At 41.2% G+C, this 26,449-nt stretch overlaps 1 protein-coding gene across 1 annotated transcript in view; it reads left to right on the top strand.

Annotated features, from left to right (window-relative positions):
- Positions 1-26,449, top strand: part of shq1 (SHQ1, H/ACA ribonucleoprotein assembly factor) — a 138,167-nt gene that overhangs the window by 9,166 nt on the left and 102,552 nt on the right. The window contains exon 2 of the mRNA XM_059944336.1: positions 25,048-25,226. Coding sequence (XP_059800319.1) covers positions 25,084-25,226 — 143 coding nt within the window. The 5' untranslated portion in view covers positions 25,048-25,083. The remainder of the gene's footprint in view (positions 1-25,047; positions 25,227-26,449) is intronic.

The following is a 26,449-nucleotide window of genomic DNA, read 5'->3' as shown; positions in this document are numbered from 1 at the left end:
CATTTTGGAGCACTTTAAGTGTTTGCTTCTCCTACTGCTGTTCATTTATAAGCCTCTCAATCACTGAGGTGTAATGGTGCTGCCATCTTTTAGAAATTGGCCATGTGGTCTGTTGGCTTCAGCACCTGACTTAAAGAGTTGTAATACTGTGACCACATCATCGATCAGCTTGGATGTGGGCACAGTGTCAAAAAGTTAAAAGGCAATTGTTATGTAATTTGTCCAGAGGAGCCCCTGAGTGTTGTGTTTGTGTTCTATTTTGTTTGGGTAAAGCTACTTGGATCCATTTGCCAAATTTTGTTCATTTTGAATAATTCTACAAATAATCTTCTATGGACTGATTACTATGAATCATCCTCCTACGTGTATTCCAGTTAAGAATTTTAGTATATTGATGAGCAAGGGAGAATATAATAGTTCATCTTGAGGAATTTAATTTAACCTGAACATCTCTGGTGGGGATTAATGCATTTGAAATTAGTTTTCTTCAAGCAGCTTGTCCTCAAGGTTATGCCAGTGGAACGGGAATGATGCTATAGAGTGAAGTACAACTCAGTAGTAATGCACGAGGAGCTGCTGCCTTTTTGAGGAGTTTGCCAATGAACATTGATTCACGTGCAACAGTCTGACACAGCTTTACATTTGTTTTTGCAGATTTGCTTCTTATGTGGCTACAAACCCCATTTCAGGTAATTTCACTTCAGCTTGTAATGTATGTCCTTCTGGTACTTCCTGAATACTGCTGGCATCATGGACCCATTGGATAATGCTTCTGCTTGTTCATGTCTCATAAGTATTAAACTCTGGCCTTTCAAACCTTTCATTGTGAGCCAAGCCAGGCCCCTCTTTCATATAATCACTTTGAAGAGGCGAAGAGCCAAAGGAAGCAAATATGAGCAAATTTAAGACCATGAACTCCCTAGCTTGCGGTGCTATAGGGCAAATGTCCACAGTCATGCTACCTGAAGAAGGGTCCTTGCCTGAAACATTGATTGTATTCTCTTTTCCAGAGATGTTGCCTGGCCTGCTCAGTTCCTCCAGCATTTTGTGTGTTTTGATTGCCTTTTATTAGTTGACTTTTGTTTGTGACTTGGGATAGCATATCCATCTATTTTTGATTGCTTTCTTTAAGTTTGTACTAGCATGGGTTAACTACTTTTGCAGAAGTCACTAGTCTTATTTGACGAGAAACTGCTCTTGACTGACATATAACCCAGTTTATTGCTTTTTAGACCTGATCCTCAGTGCATTTTCAACTCAAGCAGCAATCAATTACAAACCATTCTGTGGCTTGAATTTCGAAGAACACTCGACTGCCCTTATTCGTGATCTAATGATCCTTCATCTTAATCGAAGGAAAATTAGTCATGTGCAAGAAGGAATAATGTATGTAAAGAAGGATGTCCTTTTGCATTTGTACAGGGCCCTGGTGAGACCACACCTGGAATATTGTGTACAGTTTTGGTCTCCAGGTTTGAGGAAGGACATTCTGGCAATTGAGGAAGTGCAGCGTAGATTCACTAGGTTGATTCCTGGGATGGCAGGGCTGTCTTACGCAGAGAGATTGGAGAGATTGGGCTTGTACACACTGGAATTGAAGAGATTGAGAGGGGATCTGATTGAAACGTTTAAGATAATTAAAGGATTTGATAGGATTGAGGCAGGAAATATGTTCCAGATGTTGGGAGAGTCCAGTACCAGAGGGCATGGATTGAGAATAAGAGGTCAGTTATTTAAAACAGAGTTGAGGAAGAACTTCTTCTCCCAGAGAGTTGTGGAGGTGTGGAATGCACTGCCTCGGAAGACGGTGGAGGCCAATTCTCTGGATGCTTTCAAGAAGGAGCTAGATAGATATCTGATGGATAGGGGAATCAAGGGATATGGGGACAAGGCAGGGACTGGGTATTGATAGTGAATGATCAGCCATGATCTCAGAATGGCGGTGCAGACTCGAGGGGCCGAATGGTCTACTTCTGCACCTATTGTCTATTGTATTTCACCTGTTGGTCATTAAAAATACCGTACTTAGCTTGTCCGAATGCCGTAATCTGATGAGGAGCTAAGCCTTGTCTTCATGCTCTTTTTAAGAAGAAAACAATTATTTTTAGTGAGCAACAAAGGTTAAGATCAAACTGCAGTCAGAAGCCATTACAGTTGAAATTATTGGAGGCAACTGAAACAGCCTACGTTGTAGGGTGGAAAGAAGATTGATGGCTGGGAGAGTAATGCACTTGTAATTGGGATGTGCGAGGTTGAAGATGAAGGTAAGGCGGATGGCAAGCAAGAACATAGACCCTAGATAAGCATCAAAATTAAAATTCATAACTTGAGGTTATACTGTAGATATGTGTGCTTTCATCCTGTAATGTCGGACATGTATATTTCCATATGCCTCTCCAAAAGGCAGCATATTTAAGTCGCTGCTTACGCCCATTCTTGAAGATCCAATAGCAATGAAAGTGTTCCAGGATTTGAAGAATACACCTCATGAGGCTCTGAGCATATCATCAGTGATGTAACCTGAGGTCATTGGGTGTTCTGGGTCCTTCAACATCAGACACCCTCAGCCAGGTGACCCAGCCATGATTGATCAAGCCATGACTTGTGTTCAGGTAGCATATTCTATAGATCCCCATGGACTTGCTCTCTTCATCCAGAGCCATCTTGAGGCTCTCTCTGCTGCCTGGTAACATCGCCAGTGGCTCTCTGCCTCTTTGTACTGTTGATACCCAACACACTGAGGGCTTTGTGAAGTGACTGTCCAGCAAAGACCCGGCAGCCCACCTCAACGGGCATGCACTTTGCCTTCCATCCCTACCTCTGACAGTCGCTGACCAGTTCCTCGTACTTGGCAAGTTTCCTCTCATGGCCTTTCTCCAGACGCTCCTCCCACAGCACTGTCAGCTCCAGCAGGATGACATATTTTGCTGCCCCTGAGATCAGGAGGATGTCTGGTCTCAAGGTGGTCTTGGCAATGTGCTGTGGGCTCTTTAGTTGTTTCTCCATGTCAGTCATGAGCAGGTGCCAGAATCACTGTGGGTGGCTTTACTCTTGCTTCTGGTCACTCTCCAGACTCAGGCAATGGGTTGATTGCAGGGTTGAGATCATGTGTTGTTACTGATTCTTAAGAAGATTGCTTCTGCAAGGGTCTTCAATACCTGGTCATGTCGCCAGCAGTATCGGCCCTCTCCAAGAGCTTTTGGGCAGCACCTCAGGGTGCGCTCCAAGGTTCCTCTCATGGAACACAACAGGCAGTCTGGGACTTCAAACTTTTCCAAGCTATGCAGGTTAGATGGACTGGGAAAGATATCATATACCTGCTTGTCAAGGAACTTGATTCAATGTGGCACTGCTCACCAGAGATCAGTCCATGTCACTCTCCTTCCTGTGGCCTGTTCCCACTGGGTCCAAGTTCCCTGCTGCTTCATGCCACTGCTTTGGTGGATCTCTCTTCATCCATGGCTGATCTCATTCCTCCGGATGAGCTTGCACTTCTCCCTCCCCTTAGCTGTGTCATACCTGGGGAAAACTTCCCAGGCCGGCTTTTCCTTGGGTCACTGTTTCCGCCAGGACATTTTTGCACTGCCAAGATTTGGCCTTCGCCGCTCTCCACTGTCTCCTGGTCTTCACAGTGACCTCTGCCTGGGTCACCTTTGGGTCGCTTGACTCCCTATACTGCATCACTTCCTTAGCTCTTGTTGACTAAACTCTTCCTCCAAGGACAGCCACAGTGTGATGTTCATTCCAAAGAGGGCAGTACTTCTGAGGGTCCTGGCAATTCCAGCCACCTCCTGAGAAAGCTGATGACCTTTCTCTCCAGGTTCTTGACAGTAGAAATTGGAACTTTTATACCACCAGAGGCCAAAGAATCCTTGGTAGGATACTGTGCTGGTAGATCCATGCCTTGGACTTGCCAGGGAGTCCTGACCTGTCAGCTGCTTTCAGCCAAGTTTCCAGCTCCTGACAGGCTGCCTAGATTGATGGTTTGTCTTTCAGGCTGCTGTCGAACACCTAGCCAAGGCTGTTCAGTGGCTATTCAGAGATGGCTGGAATGAATGTTCTTGCAATATTAAAGTGGAATCATCAGTGGTTCTGCCCTTCCTTGAAACCAATGACCTTGATTTTGTGGGCTTGAAACTCATCTTTCCCCTATAGATGAGCTTTTCCGGTTCCTACAGACTCCACGGTGACTGTAAGGTCATCAGTGAAAGCTCTAATTAGTGGTTGCCATACACCAGACGGAGGGGGGACTGTGGCATTCTGGTTTGGCATACTTTGCAGTCATGTTCATTGCAAGACAGAGAGGGTCACAGAGATGGTCCCAGTCTCCAGCTTGTGCCACTCTGGTGTAGCCTGGCCTGATGAGACTCTCATTCTGAAGTGGTTGTGATGATTCAGGATGAGGCCTGCCATCTTGCTTGGAAGGAACATGGTGCTTTTGCACCAGTTGGTCTGCTCCAGCTAGTGGGGGATTGATCCATGGGCATTGGCTGAGTTGAGCCAGGGCACTGCCAGGTCTCCTCTGTTCTCCCATGCCTTTCCATTGAGCTGGGTCACCATTCCAGTGTGCTCCAAACACCCGGGTACTCCAGGAATGCTTCCCTTCTGCACAGATGTATTGATATAGTCATTGTTGGAGGTGAAAGTTCTCATCCACCTTAAGTCCCTAGAAACATAGAAAACCTACAGTACAATGCTGTGCCGAACATGTACCTACTTCAGAAATTACCTAAGGTTACCCATAGCCCTCTATTTTTCTAAGCTCCGTGTACTTATCCAGGAATCTCTTAAAAGACCCTATCGTATCCGCCTTCACCACCGTCACTGGCAGCCCATTCCACATACTCACCACTCTCTGCGTAAAAAAAATCTTACCCCCGACATCTCCTCTGTACCTACTCCCAAGCACCTTAAAGCTGTGTCCTCTTGTATTAGCCATTTCGGCTCTGGGAAGAAGCCTCTGACTATCCATGTGATCAATGCCTCTCATCATCTTATTCACCTCTGTCAGGTCACCTCTCATCCGCTGTCACTTCTTATGAATGTACCACAGCTCTGAGGGGTCGAAGGGTGTGGGGTAGCCCCCTCCTTTGTGAGAATCGCAAGATCACTGTTGGGTTGGGTCAGGGGGCCCAGGAAACGAGAGAGAGACGTGCAGAATGTCTCGTTTCCCCGGCGATGTAAAGCTACGGGACATGGCCATTGTCTCCGGAAGGCAAAGTGTGGATTGGAGACTATGCTACGTGAATGCCCTCAGGCAAAGTGGGCTGGTTGAGGGAGAGATTGCACACCCCCAACCTGATTGACATCTACGACCCTGCGAGTCAGGCTAAAAGAGGATCTGTAGGAACAGCCTCTCAGACGCACCAGAAGAAACGTTAAGCAACCATGTAATAGCACGAAGTCATCGGAAGGAGGCCACGTGCATTCAGTTCCGTTGCTGGAACTGGTGGCTGGAACCACAGAAAACGGCTTTTAGCTAACAACGGGGAAACCCACTCCCCTGACTCAACGGATTGGCATCATAAAAGACCTGGGCAAGTTTAAACTGCCTCGCTCTTAAACCTAAAAATGCTGCAGCTTGAATGAACTAACAGTGACTGTTATATTTCCATCGGACAATACATTATTCCCTAGACAACGATAGAGCTATTTCTTATTGGTTATCATACCCACGCTTTAGATTTATTATTGACGACGTATATTATCTGTATGTTTGCATTAATCTTATTTTTGTGCCCCTTTATCAATAAATACTTTTAAAAATAGTACCATCAGACTTCAATGGACCTCTCTATCTTTGCTGGTAAGTGACCCAGTTACAGGGTTTCGTAACACACTCCAAAGAGAAAGGTGAAATTCACTCTATCTATTCGCATAAGGCATGCTTGCCAATTCATGTTGATGCGTGGAATGCACTGCCTGAGTCAGTGGTGGAGGCAGATACACTAGTGAAATTTAAGAGACTACTAGACAGGTATTTGGAGGAATTTAAGGTGGAAGGTTATACATGAGGCAGGGTTTAAGGGTCAGCACAACATTGTGGGCTGAAGGGCCTGTACAGTGCTGTATTGTTCTATGTTCTAAACCCCTCGCTGAATGGAGATGTCAATCAATATTGGGGAAATTAAAATCTCCCATCATGACAACCCTGTTATTACTGCTTCATTCCAGAATCTGTCTCCCTATCTCTCCTCGATGTCCCTGTTACCATTGGATGGTCGATTAAAAAACACCAGTAGAGTTATTGATCCCTTCCTGTTTCTAACTTCCTCCCATAGAGACTCGGTAGACTTCCTTCTTTTCTGCAGCGTGACACAATCTCAGATCAGTGCCACACCCCCACCTCTTTTGCCTCCCTCCCTGTCCTATCTGAAACATCTAAAGCCTAAGTAACCATTCCTGTCCCTGAACCATCCAAGTCTCTGTAATGGCCACATCATCATAGCTCCAAGTACTGACCCACGCTCTAAGCTCATCCGCTTTGTTCATGATACTTCTTGCATTAAAAATCTCAAACATTCAGAACATTCAACTGAGCGCACCCCTTCTCTATCACCTGCCTATCCTCCCTCTCACACTGCCTACAAGCTTTCTCTATTTGTGAGCCAACTGCCCCTTCCTCCGTCTCTTCAGTTCGGTTCCCACCCTCCAGTAATTCTAGTTTAAACTTCAAGAACAGGCTCCCTGCATCAGCCTGTTCTTGAAGATCCCATAAACAATGAAACTTGCAGGATTTTTACAGACAGACGGACAGACATACTTTATTGATCCTGAGGGGAAATTGGGTTTCGTTACAGCCGCAACAACCAAGAATAGTGAAGAAATATAGCAATATAAACCCATACATAATTAAATAATAATGTTAATCATGCCAAGTGGAAATAAGTCCAGGACCAGCCTATTGGCTCAGGGTGTCTGACACTCCGAGGGCGGAGTTGTAAAGTTTGATGGCCACAGGCAGGAATGACTTCCTATGACGCTCAGTGTTACATCTCGGTGGAATGAGTCTCTGGCTGAATGTACTCCTATGCCTAACCAGTACATTATGGAGTGGATGGGAGTCATTGTCCAAGATGGCATGCAACTTGGACAGCGCCCTCTTTTCAGACACCACCTTCAGAGAGTCCAGATCCACCCCCACAACATCACTGGCCTTACGAATGAGTTTGTTGATTCTGTTGGTGTCTGCTACCCTCAGCCTGCTGCCCCAGCACACAACAGCAAACATGATAGCACTGGCCACCACAGACTCGTAGAACATCCTCAGCATCTTCCAGCAGATGTTAAAAGACCTCAGTCCTTGAATCATTATTGAATAATTGGAGGATGGAATGCTGGTTACTGTAGTTGGACTGACAGTAAGATACAAATTTGGAAGGAGATTTGACAGGAAATCTGTTTGGGAACTCGAAACACACGAGGTGGTGCGTAAGGATGGACAATAGTGATTAATTTGGACAACTACTGTGATGGCACTGGGGGAAGGAAAATTTGTCATTTTTAACTTTGTGAAGATAGAAATTATTATGTGACTCAGTTGTGCCTACCGTCAGGAAGAATAAAAGTTAATTTTGTGATTCTTTTTTGTTGGGGGAAAATGCATACTTTAATATGGATGAAGTTCAGTTGATAATTAGCAGATAGCAAACAGATTTCTGTGTATGTGCTGATAATATGCTCAACATGAAATGAAATTTTACCTTACCACAGAATTGAAAATTCTTGCCTTGCTTTTGACATAATCCCTGTTGTGATTGTACTTTCATGTTTATGATAGATCTGCAGAAATTCATCATTTTGGCACTTGGAGTCACATGGACCATGAAACAACTTAGTTGGAAGCTGACTTTGATCTCAACAGATACTTGTTCTCCATGGAGCAGAAAAGATTAGGGCTAGTACTCCGGCATTGAAGACCCTGAGGAATAGTGAACATTTATTCTACGCAAAATGTTGTAATCTCCAGTACACAGTGCGAAGATAAGAGAAGCAGTTATAATGGTAACTTTATTTAGAGAAAAGGGTATTTTGTTGAAAATAGAATAAAAATAACAGCAGGTGCTCTGTGGTACAAGCAGTGAACTGGGTCTAATTGATTTTCTACCAAAAGAGAGCAAATAAGTTCACTCGCATGGGTCACCAGATTACAAATTATTCTGCAAAAGGTAGTAGAAACGGTCCAGTCTATCACATGTTAAGCTCTCCCCGCCTTTGAGCACATCTGCACAGAGCATTGTCACAGGAAAGCAGCACCCAACATCAGGGACTCCCAGCACTCTTCTCGCTGCTGCAATCAGGAGGAAGATGCAGGAACCTCAGGACCCACACCACCAGGTTCAGGAACAGTTATTACCCCTCAACCATCAGGCTCTTGAACGAAAGGGGATAATTCCACCTGCTCCATCACTGAACTGTTCCCACAACATATGGACTCGTTTTCAAGGAAACTTCACCCATTGTTCATGATGTTTACTGCTAATCTATTTTTTTCTTGTTTGTTGTCTTTTGTCCACTCTGGTGCATCCATTCATTGATTCTATTATAGTTATTGGATTTATTGAGAATGCCTGTAAGAAAATGAATCTCACTGTTGTTATATGGTGATGTATATGTATGTTGATAATATATTTACTTTGAACTTTGAGTTATCAGTCTAACATGATAGCTGTATTTCAGTGCAGGCTCCTTGAATTGTTCCTGTCTACAAGATTTATACTTTAATTGGTGTTATCCTGAATGTTAGTTTATTTGTATCCAGCTATGTATGTGCTTCTAATCTGGATGAGTATGCCGCAGTTATTATCGACTTCATTCAAAACTGTGTGGATGAGTGTGTGCCTACGAAAACCTGCTGTACATTCAAAAAAACCAAAAAACTGGATGAACCAGGAGGTTTGTCATCTGCTAAGGGTTAGATCTGTGGCATTAATGTCTGGCGACCTAGGCCTGCACTAGAGTGGCAGGTATGACTTGTGAAGGGCTACTTTCAGAGTGAAGGAACAAACCTGAGCGAGGTTGGAGGCGACATCGGATGCACGACAACTCTGGCGAGGTGCACAGGACATTACTTCCTACAAAGCGAAGCCCAGTAACATGAATGGCAGTGATGCTTCACTATTAGACAAATTCGACGCCTTTTATGTCCACTTTGAAAGGGAGAATGTAACTACAGCTGTGGAGATCCCTGCTGCACCCGGTGACCCTCTGATCTGTCTCTGAGGCCAATGTCAGGCTGTCTTTCAGGAGGGTGGACCCTCGTAAGGCAGCAGGCTCCAATGGAGTATTTGGTATGGCTCTGAAACTTGTGCTAACCTGCTGGCAGGTGTATTCAAGGACATTTTCAGCCTCTCATTGCTTCAGATGGAAGTTCCCACCCGCTTCAAAAAGGCAGCAATTATACCAGTGCCCAAGAAGAGCAGTATGAGCTGTTTAATGACTGTCGAACAGTAACACTCACATCTTCAGTTATTTAAGTGCTTTGAGAAGTTGATCAGGGCCAGAATTAACTCCTGCCTTAGCAAGGACCTGGGCCCAGTGCAATTTGCCTATCGCCACAATAGGCCTATGGCAGACACAATCTCAATGGCTCTTCACACAGCCTTAGATCACATGGACAAAACAAACACCCATGTCAGGATGCTGTTCTTTGACTATAGCTCAGCGTTTAACACCATCATTCGCACAGTCCTGATCGATAAGCTACAGAACCTGGGCCTCTGTACCTCCTTTTGCAACTGAATTCTCAACTTCCCAACTAGAAGGTCACAATCTATGTGGATTGGTATTAGTAACTTTTACTGACGATCAACACTGGCACATTTTGGGGATGTGTACTTGGCCCACTGCTCAACTCTCTCTATATCCATGACTGTGTGGTAGGCATAGCTCAAATGCCATCTATAAGTTTGCTGTTGATACAACCATTGTTGGTAGAATCTCAGATGGAGACAAGAGGGTTTACAGGAGCGAGATTTGCCAACTAGTGGAGTGGTGTTGCAGCAACAACATTGCATTTAATGTCAGTAAGACCAAAGAGCTGATTATGGACTTCAGAACAGGTAGGTTGAGGGATCACGAATCAATCCTCAGAGGGATCAGAAGTGGAGAGAGTGAGCAATTTCAAGTTCCTGGGTGTCAAGATCTCTGAGGATCTAACCTGGTCCCAACATATCGGTGCAGTTATAAAGAAGGCAAGACTGACTATATTTCATTAGGAGTTTGAGGAGATTTGATTTGTCACAGATATACTGTGGAGAGCATTCTGACCGGCTGCATCACTGTCTGGCATGGGGGGTAGGGGGTGGAGGCTACTGCACAGGATCGAAAGAAGCTACAGAAAGTTGTAAAATCAGTCAGCTCCATCTTGGGTATTAGCCTCCATAGTATCCAAGACATCTTTAAGGAGCAGTGTCTGAGAAAGGTGGCATTCATCATTAAGGACCCCCATCACCCAGGACATGCTGTCTTCTCATTGTTATTGTCAGGAAGGAGGTACAGAAGCCTGAAGGCACACACTCAGTGATTCAGGAACAGCTTCTTCCCCTCTGCCATCCGATTCCATGGACATTGAGCCCATGAACACTACCTCACTTTTATTATTTCTGTTTTTGCACTATTTTTAATTTAAATATTTAATACATGTATATATGTGCATTAAATCAATGACTAACTCAGTTACCTATTTATTTACTTTCATACATTAACATGCATTGTATTGCTGCTGCTAAGTTAACAAATTTCACAACATATGCCAGTGATATTCAACCTGATTCTGACTTTTGTAGTTGGTACTTGGCACAGTTGATTGGCTGCTGAGTTTGAGTAAAATCTGTGGACTCAGTGTTCTTGCCAAAGGGTTAATGGATTTTTGAATTTGATTGATTTTCTCTGCGTCTAAATTTTACTTACACCTGTTTGTGTGTGTGTGTGTGTGTGTGTGTGTGTGTGTGTGTGTGTGTGTGTGTGTGTGTGTGTGTGTGTGTGTGAGTGTGTGAGTGTGTGAAATGAACCACTTAAATATGTCTGTTGACCTTTCCTTCTGCCAAGCTTAACACACCTTGATTTGTAGACGTGGCTTTGACTGTTACATCTTATCAGGGAGCTGAGTAGTTTAGCACTTTCATTGTACATCCAGCTATATCCCTAGCATGGAAATTCCATCATTATGCTAAGATTAAAAGTGTACTGAGAAAATTTACAAGGATGTTGCCAGGACTTGAGGACCCCAGTCATAGGGAAAGGTTGAAAGGTTAGGGCTTTATTCCCTGGAGCATAGGAGAACGAGGGGAGATTTGATACAGGGGTACAAAATTAGCAGAGGTATAGATTGGGTAAATGCATGCAGGGTTTTTCTCCTCAGGTGTGGGTGAGACTCAAACTAGAAGTAGCAGGTTATGGGTAAAAGTTGAAACATTTAAGGGGAATTTGAGAGGGATCATCTTCACACAGATGGTACAAGTGTGGAATGAGCTGCTGGTGGAAGTGGAGGATGTAGGTTTGATTTGAACATTTAAGGGAAGTTTGGGAAAGTACATGGATGGGAGGGGAATGAAGTGTTAAGGTCCAGGTGTGGGCCAATGGGACAAGGCAGAATAAGAATTTGGCACAGCAAGATCGGCCTGTTTCTGTGTTGTTGTGCTGTACGACCCTATGATTTGCAATATCATCTTTTAGTTCAATGTGTGTCAGCTTATCAATAAAAACGCTCATCTAAATTGGTTTTAAAAATAATCATGGAGAAGAGTTCAAAAATCATAGCCCATATTTTATGATCTGTGATAGCTTTGGTAGCAATAACAAAACCTTGTTAGACCATGAGACAGATGAGAAGTAGGTACTGCTTGGCTTTAAGGTTTTCTCAGAGCAAATTAACCCCAAGGATGTTACAGAAATATGAGCTGACATTGGTTCTCCAAGCCCGTCTGATCCCTCTGTGTTTGATCTCTGATGCTATTCCAGTGCAGCTGAACTTAGACTTGAGGAAGGTGGTTGCACATTGCAATTTCAATAGTCTGCTATTTATTGCTCCTACAAACATGAGTTTACCGCCCTCTCGGTGTTTTCATATGAAACGACAGCTTTTCTTCATCAGATCAGTAGGCCAAATTCTTTTGCTGTTAATAAAATGCATGCTTACCTCCATTGTTATGTAATAAGACTTAGATGAATGCTGGAAGCTTGTTCCAAGCAGCTGTGTTTGATCATCTTGATTCCTGATTTTGATGAAGCACCCTGAGCTTGAATTGCTGATTGTTTGTCCTTCCACAGATGTTGTCTGATCAGCCACATGCTCTGTTTTTATTCCACACTTCAATCATTTGCAAATTTTGTTTTCCGGTTTGCAAAGTAAGAGCAGGAGTCCCTCAAGCCACTGTTCACAGCTGATCTGGTCAGGCCTCATCTAATGTACCTCTTCACGGGGTTCTCGTTTACCCCGCTTTTTGAAAGGTTTTCTGCTTCCTCTTTAAATACTTCCAATAACCTAATCTCCAGTTTTCCAGGGTAAAGAGTTTTTGGGCTGCTCATTGGTTTGTGTGTATGTTGGTGATCATGGTGCTGGCAGGTGTACTTAAGGTGTCAGACTATTCATTGTTATAATTAAGGTACATATTTTCATGTGGGTTTTTAGAGAATAAGTTGGCTTATTATTGTCACATGTCTCAAATACAATGGGGGGGGGGATTCGTCTTGCATACCACCCATAAAAATCTGTTCATTATAACTACTTTAAGTACAACAAGAGTGCAGAATAAAATATTAGAGTCATAGAGAAAGTGCATTGTGGTCAGACAATATGGCTCAAGATCTTAATGAGACAGATTATGAGGTCAGCAGTCCATCTCATCAAACTGAGGACCGTTCAGTTGTCTCATGACAGTGGGGTAGAAGCTGTCCTTGAGTCTGGTGGTATGTGCTTCTAGTCTTCAACTATATACTGTAGCTTTTGCTGTACAGAATTTGGGTTTCAAACACAGTAAACAAAGCTGATGCAACTGAAATGTATTTCAGTGGTTGTTTTGTGCAATTTCAGAGAGAACTAAAGGTTTATGCCACTGTAGCCCCCAGTTAAAACCAAGTTTTTGGCATCCAACCAAAAAAATTGTGAAATATTTGAGCCCATTCACCAGCTCACTATAGACACTCAAGCCGGGCCAATGTAGGCAGAATCAGGAGATATTTGTAGCTACCAATAAATAACAAAGGGTATAGTTTTGTGTCCAGTCACTTCTCTGCCAGCATCTCTTAATTGCCACCCTTGGGCAGTTTTTTTTTAACTATGCTGGAAATTGGGTTCATCCTCAGGAGAAGCAAGATGGTAACTGCTGTCATTGTTGATGAAGTGCTTTGAAATGAGGTTTAGAAAGAAGCTGTCTTATTTGAGACAGATTCTATTTGACAGTTGTGCCGTGATTCTGACAGAAGCCCTGTTATTGTGAGGTTTCAAATGCTTGAGCAGTAATGGGTTCAAATTATCTTGTACCTTTCATTATCAATGTATAAAGGTGATTCCCTGTTAGCAATTTAAAAAGTATGATTGGAAATAATTGTAATTCAACCGCTTCAGCTCAACTTCCACTAATTCATGAGTCTTGTCACATACAAGAGAAATCATTTGCTTCATTGAGAACTTTGTGACTGTCATTGGGAATTTTTGGGTGCCACAGTAGCATAGCAGTTAGTGCGCGCTATTACAGCTTGTGGGTGTTCTGGAGTCCGGAGTTCAATTCCGGCGCTGTCCGTAAGGGACGCCCTCCTTGTGGAATGCATGGGTTTCCCCCAGGTGCTCAGGTTTTCTCCCACAATCCAAAGATGTATGGGATAGGTTAATCGGGTTTGTCGGGGGTTGCTGGGGTAGTGTGGTTTGAAGGGCCTAGTCTGAGTTATATCACTAAAATAAAATAAAAAGCATTTATCTAAGTTTCTATTTTTACTTCAGAGGACTGAATGCTGAAATCTGTTTAGGGGAGGTTCCACATTGAGCCTAATGGTTCTTCATTCAATGACGCTGTAATCTCTTAGCCCATTCACTGCCTCCATAGTCTACTTCCTCATTTTCCTTTCTGGAGAAGCTTAAGTTTTTCTGGAAGTTATATGTAGGCAACAAGTCATGACCTCAGCACCAGTAGAAATGACAAATACCCTATTTTACAGCCTCACGCTGACGCACCTGTTCCCAATCTCTCGTGCTCCCCATCATGATGGCTGTCAACCTGCAGTTCTGTAACATCGCCCTTCTCTTTCCCACCTCATGATATTTTGAGCCTTTGGTGGATTGATTTATAGTTGGTCGCTTAATCAATTGACCGTGGATGAAAAGATCTGCAGATGCTGGAAATCCAAGCAACACACACAAAATGCTGGAGGAACTCAGCAGGCCAGGCAGCATCTATGGAAAAGTGTAAACAGTTGGCATTTCTGGCTGAGACCCTTCATCAGGTCCTTGGTCAGTTGAAAGATGCACAGAAGAGGAGAGAGGACTTCAGTATCTACCTATTAGAGACTGCATTTTCATATCTGGGTATCAGAAATTTAAGCCTTTGTTTAGACTGCTGAAGTGTGTGAGCACTACCCTAATCTGAGTTCGCAGGACACTCTCTCTACCCATGTTTTAGACAATGGAACAAATTTTAAAATTTCTCATTAGTCACTTTGCATGGCTTGGTACATTCATATCGTGGCTCAGCTGATTGGCAGCTGAGATTGAAAGTTTGAGCTGAATAGAAGAAATGGGTAATATCATTCAAGGAAGTAATTTTTCAGTTGTTTTACTAAAGCACATCATGAAGTAGCAAAACTTTGGAAATATCCCATACCCGGGAGCTCTTCCTCCCTACCTGGCTTCGCAGCTGTACTGATGGAGGCAGTGATGAATATTCAGTGGTTTAATTTGCATTGTTGGTTTGACTCAGTTTAAAACTGAGCATATCAGATTCTGCCCAATTCAGTAATAGTTATTAATTATCCAAAACAAAGTTAATAGTGATTGATGAAATGTGATAGAAATCTTGTGCACAGCGAAGATGTCTTTGTTCACTAATAATCATTTATTTGGGCTTGTTATTAAGTTTGTGCAAGAAGCCATTATTCTGACATTGGGCAGATTTTTGAAAGTTTTACTATTCAGTTCTCATGTTAATATAAATTGCCAAAACTTATTAATAATAGTTGGACATTGAGATTTATTTACTTGAAAGACAATTTGATGAGGGTTTGTGTCTGACAAGGGAAGTCAAAGGCAACATAAAAACAAAAGAGAGAGAGGGGGCATCTAGTAGAGCAAAAATTAGTCGGAAGTTAGAGGATTGGGAAGCTTTTAAAAACCACCAATGGGAAACTAAAAAATCAATAAGGAGAGAAAAGTTGAAATATGAAGGTAAGCTGGCCAATAATATCAAAGAGGATATCAAAACTTTTTTCAAATATGTAAAGAGAGGTGAGAGTGGATATCAAAGACTGCTGGAGAATGATGCTGGAGAGATAGTAATGTGGGGGGGGGGGGGGGCGGGGAACCAAGGCGGACGAACTTAAGTATTTTGCTTAAGTCTTCACTGTGGAAAACACTTGCAGTATTCCAGAAATGTAGAACTGTCAGGGAACAGAAGTGAGTGTAATTGCTATTCCTAAGGACAGGATGCTTGGGAAACTGAAAAGTCTGAAAGTAGATAAGTCATCTGGACCAGATGGACTTTACCCCAGGGTTCTGAAAGAGGTAGATGAAGAGATTGTTCAATGGTCCAATTTAATGTTAAGAGAAATGTATTCAATATACATCTTCAAGTGGTTTTTCTTTGCAAACATCCATGAAAACAGAAGTGCCCCAAAGAAGGAACTACAGCCAAATATGAGAACCCCAAAGGACCCCCCCCCAGTTCCCCCCTCCCGTGCGTAAACGGCAGCGAGTAACAATCCCCCCCCCCCCACTGGCAAAAAAAAGCATCGCACTCAAGGGTGAGCAAAGCAATAGCAAAGACACAGACTTGCAGTTACCCCAAAGACTTGGCATTTTACACCAGCATTCACCATACCACAGGTTCTCTCTCTCCTTAATAAGGAAGAAGGAGGTGTCTCCATTTTCCCAGCAAGTGGGAAGACATAACAAACAACTCACTGGTTTACAATGTAAAAAGCTGCTTTCTTCGAGCTCTGTGCCTGAAGATCGCAAAGATCTTGGGTCATCGGGCACACAGCAGAAGATTTTCCAACTCCCCCCGACGACACACGGGTCTCCTGCCATGACACCGACCCTAGATCTGCCCGTCTCCAGAGCCCCAAGGTCTTAGGCTCTCGGTGGAGGAATTAGTCGTGATTTTCAATATCATTAGATTCTGGCATAGTTCTGGATTACTAGAAAATTGCAAATGTCACTCCGTTCTTTAAGATGGGAGGGAGGTAGCAAAAAGTGAATTATAGACCAATTAACATTGGTTGGGAAGATGTTGGAGTCCATTATTAAGGATGAGATTTCAGGTACTTGTAGATGCATGATAAAATAGGCCAAAGTCTGCATGGTTTCTTTAAGGAAATCTTGCCTGACAAATGGGTTGGAATTCTTTGCGGAAATAACGAGTAGGACAGACTAAGGAGAATCAGTGGATATTCTGTACTTGAATTTTCAGATGGCCTTTGACAAGATGCTGCACATGAAGTTGCTCAATAAGAGCCCAAAGTATACTAGCATGGATAGAGGGTTAGCTGTTGGTGACTAGTGGTGTTCCTCAGGGATCTGTGTTGGAACCGCTTTTTATGTTATTTATCAATTATTTAGATGATGGAATTGATGGCTTTGTGGTCAAGTTTGCAGGTGATACGAAGATAGGTGGAGGGGCAGGTAGTGTTGAGGACAGTGGGAGCTGCAGAAGGACAAGACAGATTAGGAGAATGTGCAAACAAGTGGCAGATGAATACAGTGTTTGGAAGTGTATAGTCATGCACTTTGGTAGAAGGAACAAAAGCGTAGACTATTTTCTAAACAGGAAATTCAAAAATCTGAGGTGCAAAAGGACCTGGGAGTCCTGTGCAGGATTCCCTAAAGGTTCACTTGCAGGTTGATTCAGTGGTAAGGAAGGCAAATGCAATGTTAGCATTCATTTTGAGAGGTCTAGAATATAAAAGCAAAGATATAAAAACCTCAGCATTACAAGGCACTGGTGAGGCCTCACTTGGAGTATTGTGAGTAGTTTTTGGCCCCTTATCTAAGGAAGGAAGTGCTGACTTTGGAAAGGGTTCAGAGGAGGTTCATGAGAATGATTCCTGGAATGAAAGGCTTATATAAAAAAGAGTTTCCCTCTGGGCCTGCACTCATAGAAATTTAGAAGAATGAGATGGGAATCTCATTGAAACCTATTGAATGTTGAAAGGCCGAAATTGAGTGGATATGGAAAGGATGATTCCTGTAGTGGGAGAGTCTAGAATCAGAAGGTGCAGTCTCAGAATAGAGAGATGACCATTTAGAATGGAGATGAAGAGGATGCCAGAGGGTGGTGAATTAGTGGAATTTGTTGACTTAGGTGGCTGTGAAGGCCAGGTCACTGGGTGTGTTTAAGGTGGAAGTTGATAAATTTTTGCTTAGTAAAGGCGTGAAAGGTTACAGAGAGAAGGCAGGAGAAGAAAAATGGATCAGCCGTGATGAAATGGCAGAGTGACTTGATGGACTAAATGGCCTAATTCTGCTCTCATGTCTTATGGATCTTGCCTTTTTCAATAGTGTCTGGCAGGAAACACCAATTACATTACTGAATATAGGTTTTCCTTCAACTCCAATCTGAATGTAACTATTGAGATAACAAAAAAGCTGCAGTTCTTTTAAACAATATTTTTATTGAATTTTACTTATATTTCACATGTACAAATAAACAATAATAATAATTAAACTAAATAGTGAAACATGTCCTCATGTTTTTCACAATCATCAAAGGAAAAGAGATATAACATTTCACATACTTCACATATTTAAGAAATAAAATAAAAACACATCAGAAAAAAACCATAGAAACACTCAACACAGTTATTTCAAAATGACTCTGCACCTTGACGTCTAAGAAACTCCAATAAAGGTTTCCACACATTTTCAAATTCACCTGCCCTTTCCCTGGTTATGTAAGTCAGTCTCTCCAATATAATACAAGATGCCATCTCCTTCAACCATACATGTATCGAAGGTATATCCATTTTTCTCCAAGATAAAGCTATCATGCTCCTGGCCTGCAGGAGTCCAAGGTCAATTAAAGTTGACTGTTTTGGACTAACAGTAGAGTTCTTTGGATATATACCTAGTACACACATTTTTGCTTGGTGAGGCACCTTTACTCCAACAATCTCAGATATAGTCTGAACGACTGTTTTCCAGTATTGTTTAAATTTTGGACAGTCCCATACACAGTGATACAGTGTACCCTTTTCTTCTAAACATTTAACACAAGTGTCCGGAATGTCAGGGGTCCAACGGTTCAGTTTCAGCGGGGTAATGTAAGTTCTCATTATATTGCAATAGCTTCATTCTTGTATTAATTTATTGTTTTTGGGCTTTGAAGCATGCCATTTCCCACTCAGTTTCTTGTATGTCCTCTTGGACATCCAGTCTCCATGCCTCCAGCCTGTCAGTGGTGACTCCTTATTATATAACATCAAACCTGTATAGAATAAAGAAATCAGACTCCTCCCCTTTAGGTTTAGAAGTGTAAGATTTTCAAGGTGTGATAGTGGTGGTTCAGATATTAATTGCTTATATTTTGATAATATGAAATGTCTCAATTACAAATATTTTAAAAAAGTGTTTTTTAGGAATATAGTATGTCTGACACAATTGATCAAATGTAATAAGATTACCGTTCATATAAAGGTCCTCTATTTTCTGCACACCTTTGTCTGCCCAGATTCTGAAACCACCATCTGTTCTTCCTGCCCTGAAGTATGTACTGCCCCATTTTGGGGAGGAGCGAGAGATGGGAGGAGTATATTCAATATGCTGATGTGCTTTATACCTGACGTCAATAGTATTTTTGAGGAAAGGGTTAAAAAGCTGTAGTTTACGTTGAATCCGTTTGTTTTCCCACAGGCTGTGACTAGCTGGTGGGGAATTTCTTGAGCAAATGTTAATTAATGTATGAATTGGTTTTGTAGTTGGGCTTCAATATAAATGGGACCAGAAAATGATGTAAGAAGTGAAGTGCAGAACCCTAAAACATCAAAGGCTCTGCATAAAGCATTCCTTAATGGTTGAATCCAAGTGGATTTTTATTTCAGAAACAAATTTTATTCATAATATGCAAGTACCAAAAAAAAAGCACAATGCATAGCTCTTTACATTCAAGGTGTTGGTCTGTACCTAGGTTTAGTGTTAGTAATTTCATACATTAGTTGCATCAGCGCACTTTTGTGTACAGAGCACCAATGCCACTCGGCATCTGCTAGGGTGATACAAACCTCAGTTCTGTGAGCAGCTTCCTCACTAGCTGTAGCCCCACCTAGTTGATGAATGCAGTGCTTGGTATCTGTCCCTTTATGTGTTCCCAGGAATGGGGTTGCACAGCTGCTTGGGATAAACGACGTCAAGCCTCCTTGCAATCTCCTCCAGACCCTTCTTTTCGTGTACATAGTCTGCAAAAGGTGTGTAGCCATTCCATCCTTGTCACAGCCATCCCAGAGGCTTCCTGTGCTGGGAGTAAGTTTCTACTGTACAGGAAGGGTCTGATCGAGGGTCCCTCTCACCGCCAGCTAACCAAGCTCCAAATCAGATTCCCAGCACCTTCACAAAGGTCACCTGACGAAGGGTCTCGGGCGACAGTGCTTCTCCTTATAGATGCTGCCTGGCCTGCTGTGTTCCACCAGGATTTTGTATGTGTTCCCAGCACCTTCAGGTTGTCAGACTTGATAATGAGGGGAATAGAGGGTCATTTGCGTGAGATGCCAAAGGGCTTGGCTTCCCTCTTCCTGCTGTTGACTTTGGCCCCAATGCCAACTCAAACAGATGCTGATCAACAAGTACAGACCGCTCGTGGATCTGAGCGGGAGAGGTGACAATGTTCACATACAGGAGGACTGATGTGAGTGCTCTGACAGCCAGGGGTTATCACATCTCTTACATCTACATCCTACCTGAAGGATTCCGAAAAGGATAGTATGCAATACATAAAATGTAGTTACACCTTACAGTCTGTAAGAGATTAGGATTTTGCATCCATCAAACAGCAACTCACTTAGAAATTAAGGCTTTTAAAGGTGTTATTACAGTTTATATTTGTGCTGAGTGTAACGTTATCTTTTTGCAAATTAAAATGGTTTTAGTGCATTGTATTAACAGAGATCTGTAGGAACAAAATTAACCCATGAAGCTAGCACAAATATTTACGTACTTATGCTTTAACTGCACTCCTGTTGGGCTTTTTATTGATTGAAGTACTGCACGGAATAGGCCCTTTGAGCTGTGCAGCCCAGCAAGCCCCCGATTTAATCCTGAACTTATCAAGGGACAAATTACAATGACCAATTAGCCTACCAAACAGTATGTCTTTGGAATGTGGGAGGAAATATGAGGTTACGGGGAGAATGTACAAACTCCTTACCGGCAGCAGCAGGAATTGAACCCGGGCTGCTAGTACTGTAATAACCACTACGCTACCATTCCTCTGGAAAGGTAAGATGTCCAGAATATCGTTGGAAAAATTGACATGGAAATTTGATCTAGGAGGATTACAACTTCCAAATTTTAAGAATTATTATAAAGCAAATCAACTTAGATTTATTGCATCTTTTTTCGAGAAAGATAAACCGGCATGGATTAGAATAGAATTAGATAAAATAGGAGAAAATGTACCAGAAGATTTTATATACAAATGGGAATCTAAATGGATACGGGAAAAGAAAGAATCTCCTATATTAAAACATTTGATTGATTTATGGAATAAGATAAATGTTGATGATGAGATAAAAAAATCTTTATTAGCAAAGAGATCTTTAATTCAAAATAGACTTATTCCTTTTACAATGGACAATCAACTTTTATATAATTGGATTCAAAATGGGATTAGATATATAGGGAATTGTTTTGAAGGAGGTATATTAATGTCATTTGAACAATTAAAGAATAAATATAAAATATCAAACAACACTTTATTTTGTTACTTTCAATTAAGGGCTTATTTAAGAGAAAAATTAGGTCAAACAATGTTATTGCCGAAATCTAATGAAATAGAAATTTTAATTCAAAAAGGAAATATCAAAAAATTTGTATCTTGCATGTATAATTTGATTCAAAGACAGGTAATTAAGCAAGGAGTCCACAAGTCAAGACAAAAATGGGAAAGTGATTTGAATATTAAAATTGAAGAAACAAATTGGTCAAGACTATGCCTTGACAGTATGACAAATACAATAAATGTTCGGTTAAGATTAGTGCAGTATAATTTTCTACATCAATTATATATTACACCACAAAAAATAAAAAAATTTAATCCAAATTTATCGGATCAGTGTTTCCGATGTAACCAGGAAACTGGTACTTTTTTACATTCGACATGGTCTTGCTCTAAAATTCAACCTTTTTGGACAAATTTAAGACTTTTACTGGAACAAATTACAGGAACACAATTTCCTCATAATCCAATATTATTTTTACTAGGTGATATTGAAGGGATAAAACCGAAACTCAAACTAAATAAGTATCAGAAAGAATTTATAAAAATTGCATTGGCAGTAGCCAAAAAAGCTATTGCAGTTACTTGGAAATCGGATTCACATTTAAGTATAGATTCTTGGAAGAAAGAAATCTATGGTTGTATTCCATTAGAAAAAATTACTTATAATTTAAGAGATAAATATGAAACATTTTTGAAAATTTGGAGCCCTTATTTACAAAAGACAGGATTAAATATATAGATGCTTTTAAGATGAAACAATTGGTTACTAGGGGAAAGAAATAAATATACATATTAAAATTATTACGAACTCCATGGAGCATGTGGAGATCTTCCAACCACCAGGCATTCTCTCTTTCTTTCTTTCTTTCTTTCTTTTTTTCTTTTTTTTTCTCTAAGGGGTAGTTAGGGGGGAGGGGTTAAGGGGAGGGGGTATGGGTTATATACATTGTTTTTTTTCATACTTTGTAATCATTTAAAAATGCAATAAAAAATTATTTAAAAAAAAAAAAAAAAAAGATGTTGGAATGAAAGATGAGCATCAAATTCAAATTCATCAGCAAATATCCTTAACCTTTGAGTTTGCCCTGTCAAAAAAAAATGCTCCCAACCCTTCTAACCCAGATAGTGATAGGGTCTCATGTTTGATGCCGAGGCTGAAAGCTGCTTTTACTGGGCTGATGTATGATGTTAGGTCTATAATATATCGTGAACTAATGTTGCCTGGATGCAAGCATTATGCATTAATGTGATTTGCTCACTATCCAGCTTGCTTCCTGCCAGATTTCATATACCAGAATCCTTTTGTCAGGCAATGTGGTTTTGGTTATAATCTATTTATCTGGTTTACTGAAATAATAAAACTTGCCAGTTGCGAATACTGTCTGACTCTTTAACTTAGCTCTCTTCAAAATAGAGTTCAGATGTGATACTGAGCCTGGGCCAGCATCTGTCACAGCAAATTTATGCCACAGTTTGGGTCTATCAGCTGTTTCATTGCATGTTGGTGAAATATCCACTTCACTGCCTATCAGATAATTCTGTTGGCTGATGAGCGAGCTGTCAGTCAGCCACTTTCCCCAGAGAAAACCTTTGGGACTGCATCGGATCTGAAAACTCAAGATGATATGTTACAGTCAATTGAGATTTAATCACCAATCAAAAACCTAATGGTACTTGTCAGGTTTCTTGCAGAGCAAAATTGATTGACAGTCCCAGGCCTTTGGGAATGATAATGCACATCCTGCCAGAATTTAGTCACCACTCAATCTCTTTTTAGGGGTGACTGCTAATATATAGCAGTTTTCTAATATCTAATTATGGATGTTGGACCTTTTACAATTAATAGAGTTGAAATCGTAAGCATATGATTAAAATGGATGCAGTTTTTACAATGCTGAAAGAGGTCCATGCTGGTCTTTGTGCTTCATTTGTGCTTTCTCTCAACACTCTCTGTTGAAGTCCACTAATAACTTTTTCCCCTTTCTTCATTTGAATTTGTGTAGCTCTGGAATACATTCATACAATTCATCTCTACTAATCCCTATGAAATTCCACTGTCTGGCTTAGTAAATTTCTCCTGACTGTATTATTGGAGGTCTCAGTTGCTATCTTTTAATTCTGGTCCCAAGTTCTTGTCCTGCCCAACAAGTGAAAACGTTTTCTAATCTGGAGTATCCCTGCTGACTCACCTGTAGGTTGAAATTAAAATGTTCAGTTCCTCAGGCGTGTCTGTTTACGTAATTTCACACTTTGAAAATTTCAAGCCTCTCATTGATTTTTTTCAACATCTCACTAATTGGCATTTGTAGACAGTTCTCATTTCAGGTGATATTCAGTATTTTGACTGATAATTCTCCCAGTTCTGTTATTGTTCAGTATATATAATGCTGCTTCAGTGGAGGCTGGAACAGTTGACAACCCTTTCTCCTCAGTTCAGTTTGCAGCCCTCACTCCTGATGAAGCGTTTCGGTCCGAAACATCATCACTGCCTCTTCCCATAGAAGCTGTCTGGCCTGCTGAGTTCTGCCAGCATTTTGTGTTTATTTATTTCCAGTATCTGCAGATTCACTCGTGTTGCCTTTGAATTCACTACTACGAAGCCTCTTCCAGTGATGCCTACACTGAAGAAGTTCAGATCTTCTCTTTGACGGGAGTTCAGCGAGAGCCTTTCTCTCTGCTCCCAACCTACTATTTCTTCGGCCTCAACCCGATGAAGGGTTTCGGCCTGAAACATCGTCACTACCTCTTCCCATAGATGCTGTCTGGCCTGCTGAGTTCTGCCAGCATTTTGTGTTTTTACAACCCTTTCAAGCATGGTCAAACCAAATTTCAATATAAGCCCAATGTGACGTCACCACTCTTCAACTCTATTCCCCTTGAAATGAACTTGATGCTTTGCTTATAAGAAGTGCCTTATTAAGCTTGCATTGCCAGATTTAGTGAATGGCATTGCTGGCTTAGGTTGTGGTGTATTTTTTTTTTGGGATGGATGCTGCTTTCACCAAAATTAGCTCCAATGTGGTCAGTGATGTGGAAAAGTATCTCGGTGATGCCTGATTTTGCTTTCATTTAACATGTGCAATTTCCCCCAGTTTGGATCCTAGATTCCTAGGTGCCTTCATTTCATTTACAGGATATATCAAATAGACTATTCTGGCTCCTTTTTTCCCCACCAATATGCAGGATCTTTTATTTAACTATTGAGTTTAAATTTTCATCGTACTTCTTTTGACATGAGCACTCAAACCACTTCCAGTGTTCTCCTCAGCCAAACTCACCGATGTAATGTTGCAAGCATCTCACCCGTTTGAGGTTATCATCACCTACAAATTGCACTGAGATTACTTACGTCCATTTCACTGTAGACTGAGTGATAAGTAAGACTGAGCTCATCTACCAGTGCCTCGTGAGTCTTATTCTCCCTTTTCCACAGCAAAGACTGATTTATATCAGTGTGATTCTGAATGACTCGCACGTTGATGTGGATCAGCAGCCTATCTGTTGTGTTGAGCGTGGCTCACTACCACACGGACAGCACAGTGATCAGCAGAACCATCGAGGAATAACAACGCCGTGACACATTGCTTGAACTTGTCTTGTTACACATGCTACAGGCAATGTTACCGGCAAAGAGTGATTTTTACACTGTGTCACCAGTGATTATTCAACCAAATAGCTTATGAATGAGATAGAGGTGAAAATTCCCTGAAGCATGGCACATGAAAATGACTTGATATTCTTTGCTTCTTAATCTTCAATTTTTAATCTTTATTCACTTGTTTTTGCTTTAACATTTTCAAACTTCATTGTACCTTGGCATTGATAACCTGTTTCATTTTGCATTTAAAGTTTATTTCATTTGCATCTCAACTCTCATTCTAACTTAATGTTATGGTGTGTTTTCTTACAGATTTTGCAGTTTCTCTCGCATTCATTTGAAATAGTCATGATCACTCCCAATTTTGAATTAAGTCAAGATGCTAACTTCCTCACTATTATAATCCATATCCCTTATGCAAAAATTAATGAAGTTGACTTGTACATTGATGGAGTGGACTTCAAATTTTATGTCAAGCCTTACTTCTTAAGGTAGGTACAACAGTGGTGTGGTTTCAGTGAGAAAATTATATTAGAATTAGGAAAAGCAACAGGCTAAATCATGTATTTATTCCTGCTTTATAAATCTGTCTCCTAGCCGTAGGGTGTTGTTACTGCTTTTTGGGATTTTCTCATGTAGGAAGGAGCAGCTGTAATTTCAGCACTGTAGCACTTGGCTGTAAAATACCTTGGGATTCCTGAGGCTACTAAATGATGCAATTATGTAGTTTTTCTAAGATCTTGGGTGAACCGGTATCTCAGCTGCAGCTTCTCATTATTGACGTGTCTCTTCACATTTTTTTAAAATGCACATCTTGAATATAGTAAACTTGTGAGCGTCCATGGTCAACATTAAAGAATTCCAAAACAACACACACAAAATGCTGGAAGAACTCAGCAGGTCAGGCAGCATCTGTGGAAAAGAATAAGCAGTCAATGTTTCGGATTGAGAGCCTTCTTTGGGACCTGAAGAAGGGTCTCGGCCCAAAACGTCAACTGTTTATTCTTTTCCATGGATGCTGCCTGACATGCTGAGTTCGTCCAGCATTTTCTGTGTCTGTGATCTCCAGCATCTGCAGACTTTCTCAGGTTCACTAAAGAATTCCGTTTGTGTCAGATCTAAATGAGCATCCTTTGTTGTAAGACTGAAATCCCAAATACTAGATTGCACACTGGGGAAATGTATTCCTTATGAAGCTTTTTGAGAATTAGTCTTTTCATGAGTTTGCTTCTCTGGGAATGTAGGCCCAGTGGCAGGAGAATTATACCCAAGATTTGTCCAGAAACATTGTGATACCTTTCTAATACAAATTTAATTTTCCTTGAGAAAGAGGCAAAAGGTGTACACAATACCTCAGAACTTCATTGTAACTCTATTTGCATTAGAATTTTTCATTCCCACACTCTTTCTGGTGAAATATCAACACAAAATATTAAAAATACTTTTGAGTATTGAGTTTTTGAAAGGATGGCCTCTGGTGAGAAGAAAATCACAAGCGGTCCAAGTTATACTGGCTGCTGGAAGAAATATAAAGACTAATTTGCAATTGATCACATTGTGCAGTTTAAAGATTTTTTAATTAAAAAGAAAGGAAAATTTATTTTTACATGGAGAGTCATGAGTGCTTGGAACAGACTGCTGGGCAAGCAGTAGAGGCTGATATATTGAGGGCATTTAAGAGACTCCTGTACAGGCACACTGATGTGAGGCAAAT

This window comes from Hypanus sabinus, chromosome 19 (genome assembly GCF_030144855.1).
Source record: "Hypanus sabinus isolate sHypSab1 chromosome 19, sHypSab1.hap1, whole genome shotgun sequence".
Classification (NCBI taxonomy): Eukaryota; Metazoa; Chordata; class Chondrichthyes; order Myliobatiformes; family Dasyatidae; genus Hypanus; species Hypanus sabinus.
This window is presented reverse-complemented; position numbering and strand designations above follow the sequence as displayed.